This window comes from Ailuropoda melanoleuca, chromosome 9 (assembly GCF_002007445.2).
Source record: "Ailuropoda melanoleuca isolate Jingjing chromosome 9, ASM200744v2, whole genome shotgun sequence".
NCBI classification, from domain to species: Eukaryota; Metazoa; Chordata; class Mammalia; order Carnivora; family Ursidae; genus Ailuropoda; species Ailuropoda melanoleuca.
Genome location: NC_048226.1, coordinates 103,271,899 through 103,278,073, shown reverse-complemented (window position 1 = coordinate 103,278,073; position 6,175 = coordinate 103,271,899). Strand labels below are relative to the sequence as shown.

General features: G+C 61.2%; 1 protein-coding gene across 3 annotated transcripts in view; it reads right to left on the bottom strand.

Moving 5' to 3' along the window:
• The window catches only part of KIFC2 (kinesin family member C2), a 7,729-nt gene extending 1,786 nt beyond the window's left edge, over positions 1 to 5,943 (bottom strand). Inside the window, exons 1-15 of one of the 3 annotated variants that reach the window (XM_034668808.1) lie at positions 5,523 to 5,855; positions 5,206 to 5,287; positions 4,871 to 5,031; positions 4,614 to 4,752; positions 4,327 to 4,451; positions 4,176 to 4,241; positions 3,952 to 4,080; positions 3,474 to 3,551; positions 3,244 to 3,358; positions 3,058 to 3,167; positions 2,534 to 2,642; positions 2,288 to 2,445; positions 453 to 557; positions 249 to 370; positions 33 to 156 (exon numbers count right to left, since the gene is read on the bottom strand). In XM_034668808.1, coding sequence (XP_034524699.1) covers positions 33 to 156; positions 249 to 370; positions 453 to 557; positions 2,288 to 2,445; positions 2,534 to 2,642; positions 3,058 to 3,167; positions 3,244 to 3,358; positions 3,474 to 3,551; positions 3,952 to 4,080; positions 4,176 to 4,241; positions 4,327 to 4,451; positions 4,614 to 4,752; positions 4,871 to 5,031; positions 5,206 to 5,287; positions 5,523 to 5,621 — 1,722 coding nt within the window. In that variant the 5' untranslated portion in view covers positions 5,622 to 5,855. Of the gene's footprint in view, positions 1 to 32; positions 157 to 248; positions 371 to 452; positions 558 to 2,287; positions 2,446 to 2,533; positions 2,643 to 3,057; positions 3,168 to 3,243; positions 3,359 to 3,473; positions 3,552 to 3,951; positions 4,081 to 4,175; positions 4,242 to 4,326; positions 4,452 to 4,613; positions 4,753 to 4,870; positions 5,032 to 5,205; positions 5,288 to 5,522; positions 5,856 to 5,884 lie in introns of those variants that run through there. The other 2 variants (XM_034668810.1, XM_034668809.1) reach the window with 2 other exon arrangements.
• Between the last annotated feature and the right edge of the window lie 232 nt (positions 5,944 to 6,175).

Sequence of the window (6,175 nt, the reverse complement as noted above, 5' to 3'; positions counted from 1 at the left end):
GGGGGCGGGGCGTTGCCCCTGGGGAAGCTTACCTGGTGCAGCGTCTCCAGGTTGGGGATTTCCCAGTAGGTGAGGCCAGCCACCTGAATGCCCCCCTGGCCTGCTGGGCCCTGCCTCACGGCCAGGCGCTCCGGAGGCCCTGGGGCTAGGAGGTCCCTGGTGAGAAAAGGAAGGGCTTGATTTCTGAGGTTCCCAGGGTAACTGGAAGAACACAGGCTGAGGAGAAGGTGCTGTAGCATGGCCCTGACCTGACAGCCTCGTTGTAGATCTCCACCATGCTGAGAGTCACACGGTGTTGCCCTCCGGTTCCCATCTCCTGGAACAGTGACTGCAGTGCCCTAGGAGCTATGCCAGGGTCCTCAGGTGGGCCCTGGGGACAGGGTGGGGTTGCTGCATCAGACTCACATCCCAGCCCCTGGCCCCAGGAGCCACCCAGGGTCTCCCCTTCCCACCTCCATACTGTAGGTCTTCCCTGTCCCTGTCTGACCATAGGTGAAAATGCAGACACTGTAGCCTCGAAGGCAGGACAGCACAGCTGGTTCCAGCTCCCTGAAGACCTAGGGGTGGGAGGGGTGGGAGGGGTCCTAAGCCCCAGGACCTGGGACACAGTGTGAAGGAAGCTTGATTCCCCAGGAAGGATGGCTCTAGGAGGGCACAGTGGAAGGATGGGTCTCCCAACAAATGGAGGAGGCTCCCTGGAGAAGGTGGCATTTGCAAGAATTTGCCAGGCAAAGAAAGGGAGGGATGTGATGGAGCAAGCAACATGGAGCACTGGAATTCTGAGGATGACTTGGGAGGCCCAGGGGAGCAGCAGCCAAGAGCCCAAATGCTGGGCTTGATTGCCAGGTTCAAAACCCAGGTGTGATTGGAAGCAAAGCACCTATCTCCTTCTGGCCTAAGGTTTTCCCTCTGTTAAGTGACTACGGTGCCACCTGTTGTGAGGATTCAAGGCAAGCATGTACAAGAGGACTAGGGCAGCACCTGGCACCTAAAGGATGAGCCCAGAAGTGTGCACAGGTGTGCTCCACAGGTGTGCAGGATGGTGGCTCGCCAAGATCACTGGAACCCTGGCCTTCGAGGGTACACAGAGAGGCAGCTGAGGAGAGGGCGCTGGGACTTGTATCCTCTTGGCAACTGGACCCCAGCAGCAGCCATTTGAGCAATGACATGGCCAGCTTTTGTGCCCAGAAGGTGGCTGGTAACTAAGTAGCCTGTGAGTTCTACTCACGTGTTCACGGCCAGCAATGAGGACAGAACCCAGAACTGCCAGTGAGGTCACTAAGATTCCATGACTGGAAGGAAGTACTGGGGGTGACTGATGGAGGGACTGTGGTGCCCTTGCACGGATGGGAAACACAGGTGAATGGGCTCGGTGAAAGATGCCTTTGGCTCCTTCATTCAGACACATTGAATTGGAGGGCCCTGTCCAGAGGACTGCCCGGAAGGCAGCCGCCAGAGAGCCTCGGCTGAGACCAGGGGAAGTGTGTGGGAAAGAGGTGAAAAATAGCTGTGGTACTCCAGAAAGTGAGGGCAGGATCCCTGGCCACCTGCCAGACATTCTCCTCACACTGTGTCCCTATGAGGCCAACACAGAATCTCTGCTAGCTCTCTCCCTTACACAATCACCTCCGTTTCCTGAGCTTTGGAACTTGTGATGGCAAAGTCTATGTGGGCAGCGACAGGGAGTACGGAGCAAGGTGGTGAGCTGGGCCTGGCAGGAAAGGAGAGGAAGGAGAGTGTGATCTGTAGTGGGCAGCAGGAGAGCACTGAGACTGGAAACCACCAGCTCACCCTTGCGCCCCGACTGCCTTCTTGGCCACAGGCAAGGAGGGGAGCCTGCCCTCACAGCTGGCCCACTCCACCAAGGCTGGAAGAGTAAGCAGCCTGTAAGCCTGGAGGAAGGAGGTCACAGCACTGTCCTCACCACAGTAGCACCCTAGCCACACTCTGCAGCCAGCTCTCTTGAGCAGTGACCATCTCAGACAAGTTCATTTTCCTTAATTTCCTGGTAAAAAAAAATTACTTTTTAAAGTGATAACCTTTCTATTAAATCAGAAGGCTTGTTTGCACTGGAACTGCAGAGCTTGGTCAAAGGATGTAAACGGAAAACTCTGGAAGGAAAGGAGGTGCCCAGCTAGGCTGTCATTCCTGCCTCCCAGCACCTCCTGCTCCCTTCCCTTCACTGGAGTTCAGCCACAGGAAGGCAGATGAAGGGGAACCCAGAGCCGCTTCTGACTCAGGGGCAGTATGAGGGAAGGCCAGCACAGGCACAAGGGTGGGGCATCACCTCCTCCTGGCTGGCCTCTGGAGAGAAGACCCAGTCCAGGTGGAAGCGACGCTGGCGCCCTCGATAGCAGGTCGTGACAGTGCCACTGGGGCCAGGCTCCGAGCTCACCAGGCTGGAGGGTGTCCCTGGCCTCAGCCGACACAGCACACGGATATTTCCTGGGATGAAGATCACATCAGTGGGCTGCCTCCCAGGCCCTAAAGCATGGGGTGGCCCCTCTTCCTCCACTTTCCAAGCCTGCCATACCCTTGAGCTCCAGCAGCCGCCCTGGGCATCCAGTTGGGGGCCCCCGCTGTTCCTCAGGAAGCTGAGTCCCAGCCCCGCCAGCTGACAGCGTCCCCAGGGCCCAGGATACCTGGCGGAATAGGGATGTGAGGAAGTGGGCACAGTCAAGGAGCTGGGGGCGAGGGGGGTTGCTGAGGACATAACTTTCAGTGGCTTCGGGCCCCTAGGAGCATCATTCTGTGGGCCCAGGATGGAGACCCAGAACCTGAGAAGAATCAGGCAAAAAGATAGCTCTCTCCTATGGGGTTGGCAATCCTGTGAGGGGTTTACTGTCACCCCAGTTTGCAGAGACAAAAATGAGACCCAGAAATGAGATCACACCCAGGGTATGTGAGATCACAAGCTGTTCTGACTCCAGAGCCTACCACCTTCATTTCAGCAGGCAGCTCCCCAGGGTGGGAAGAAAGAATAAGGGTTCCCCATGGAAGAACAGTGACCGGGCTGCCCAGAGAGCATGTTCTGGAGAGGGGGCAGATGGTCCTGACCTGACCTCGGGCCTCACTGAGTGAACACTGACAGCTCTGGGTAAATGTGCTGACCAGTCCTCGGAGGTCCCCACAGCCCTGACGCAGGCTGACCATCCGTGCCCGAAGTCCTGGCAGGGAGAGTTTGTTGTAAGGAGATCCCAGACCCCATGGCCTTCCCGTGAGCCCTCTAGTCCCAGCCCTTACCTGCCAGCTGCCCATGCATCTGCTGCAGCTCCCTTCTACAGTTCTGCTCAGTCTCCTGCTGGAGCTGCCGAAGGGCCCCCCGAAGGCCCTGCAGCTGCACCTCCTGCACCCCCAGCTGTCCCGCCCAACCCCACCCCTGTCACTGAGGAAACAGGGCACTTACCAGGCCCTGCCTCAGATAACCCCCTCCGGGTGCCCTAGCCTTCCCAGCCCCTGGGCTCACAGCCCACCTGGACTTGAAGTGCTTCTGTGGTGTCCTGGGCTTCCTGAAGCCGGCTCTGGAGCTCCACCAATGCCTCTGCCTCCTCCTGCAGGAAGGGTGGGAGCCAGCTCAGCTGTGGAGCCAGGAGGGAACTAAAGGAAGGGCACGCCAGCAGCCCCATTTCATGGATGAGGATGTCAAGTTGAGAGGAGCAGCCAGAGCTGGTCATGAATCCATGTTTCCCACCTTTATACAGGACTCCTTTCCCCAGGTCCCTCTGCTTTCCTGGGGTCAGTCACAGGACAGGGCAGAGGTGTTCTCCCATGGGCATTGGTCTCCTTGAGGGTGCTACCTTGCACAGACCATCCCAGGGCCTATCTATCCCCCTGGGCTCTGGCCCTGAAAGGGCGGAGAGGGTTCCAGAGCATTAGATCCTGGGCAGTGTTGCAGGGAGCCAGGTGTTCAGGAGCCCCAGACTGCAGGAATGGTACAACTAAGGAGAATACCTGGGGGGCCCTGGTAGAGGGGCCAGGACCCCAGTGCAGCAGGAGGTCCCGAGTGAGGCTCAGGCTCTGTTTCAGAGCCTCATTCTCCAGGGTTAGATGCTGAACCCTTTTCTCTGAGTCTGTCGCCCCCTGGCGGAGAGAGAAGCCCTCAAGACTCACCTGAAAGTTGAGGCCACCTCTCTAGTCACCATCCTGGATCCTGGAGCCCCACCCCGCAGCCTTACCACTCCCAGGCGCAGCCGGCCCAGCTCCTCCTCCTGCAGTTCTAGCTGCTGCTTCAGCTCTTCCAGCTGGGAAGGGGGGAAGGGTACAGCATGGAGCATCTCCTTCCCCCCCCCCTCCACCCCAGTCCCTGTCACCTTCTGGACCACTTACCTGTCCAAGGATGAGCTGCTCCAGCCGCTGCCAAGCCCTCTGGTCCTCCTCCAGCTGGGGAGGGTTCTGCCCTTGGGCGTCATCGCTTGGTGAAAGGGAAGGGCTTTCTTCTTGAGATAGGGATCCTGGGGTGGGATAGACCCAGTTAAGACTGATGAGGTCTCTAACCTGAAGGAAGGGACACCTCGGGAACAAGGCTGGGCGTGGGACCCGGAACACAGGCCACTCATTTCTATGGGCTTCACTCCTACACACACTCCCTTTACAACTCACTACTCCTTACGCACCAACAGGAGTGGGGCACTGCCCCTCCGAGGCTGGCTGAGTCCCCTGGGACAGGGCCTGCCTTCCCCTGGGACTCCGCATCCATGCCAGGAGGGCCAAGAGCTGACCAGTCACTGTCAACAGTGGGGGGACATCGCTTGGCTGTAAAGGGCATAAGAACCAGAGCAGAGCAGACTGAGATGGTGACATGCACAGGGAGACCAGAAGGACTGTGGAGAGGGTACGGGTCAGCTGGAGAAGGACCCTCAGCCCCGCTCACCTTGCTCAGGTCAGGAGGATTCCCGAAGCTCTCTTCCGCCCCCAGCTGGACAGAGAGGAACTCAGCAAGACGCACGAGAGCCTCTTCTAGGGAGACCTCGGTAGGGCGGCCCTCTGCTCCCCCTTCCGGCCCACCCTCAGATTCGGAGCAGCCAGGGAGGCCTGGTAGCGGGAAAGCGAGGCTTGCGGCTCACGGGTCGGAGGCCAGGCCACCAGGAGGCACCTGCTGGGTCCCTCCCTCCCAGAGAGGCCACGGGCACCCCTTCCTCTCTCGGACGGCGGGGTTCCCTTCTGGCCCCGGGGACGCAGCGCTCCCGGCGCACCGACAGCACCTACCGACCAGGCCTGTCAGCTCGGTCCACAGTTCTGCCGTGGGCTGGTCGGGGCGGCGGCGACCCCCGCGCTTGCAACCCGCACTCTGCGGAGGGAAGAGCGGGACCTCTGAGGATTGAGTAGGCAGCCTTGGGGCCCCCTCCCTCCGAGACCTGGGCCAAGGGAGTTGAGGTCTTCGCTTCCAACACCAGAACAGAGACGGGGTCCTCCGCACGGCCCCCCCTCCCCGGCGTCAGCGCCCCGGGAACGTACGCTGCGCGGGCCCGCAAAACCCGTTCTAAGGAAGGGGGGCGCCGGCCTGCTGCGCCCGCTCCGCTCACCTGGGCGGGGTCCCCGGGGTCGCCGGTCGCCGCAGCCCCGCCATCCCTACGGAAGAGGCTGTAGAAGATGTAGATGAGCAGGGAGTAGAAGGCGTACATGGGAGCGCGGGGCGGCAGAGGGCCCCGCTTCGCGCCGCCCCGCGTCCCAGCGCCCCGACTCCGCGCCCGCGCGCTGCAAAACCGGTGCGCATGCTCGGGGCGGACGCCCCCACGGCCCTGCTCCCGCGAGTGGAGGGCGCGCGCCCGAGGAAAGGGGGTGCCAGAAACAGGACCCCCGGGGCCACACCCGGACACTTGCCCCGCGCCTCCCACCCCTACTTCACTGAGACCCCAGGCTGAGAGCGCCCACGGCCTCCACACACCCCCTCCTCGGAATCCTTCCCAGCCTTCTGCGGAGGACCCTATCGCGCTCGCCCTTTAGAGCCCACAGCCCGTGGGAGTCCCCACATAACCCCTCCCCTCATAGCCCCGCCCGGTCTCCACCTCCCCTCTGAGGCCTGCCCAGACCGCTGTCACAGCCCCGCCCCCTGGAACAGCCCCTTCGGTCCCAGCTCCTCCCAGTCCCGCTCACACCCACTCACCTCTCAGCCCTGCGGATACCCCTTCACAGCCCCGCCCAACAGCCCCTCCCCTCTCAGCCCCGCCCATCCCCC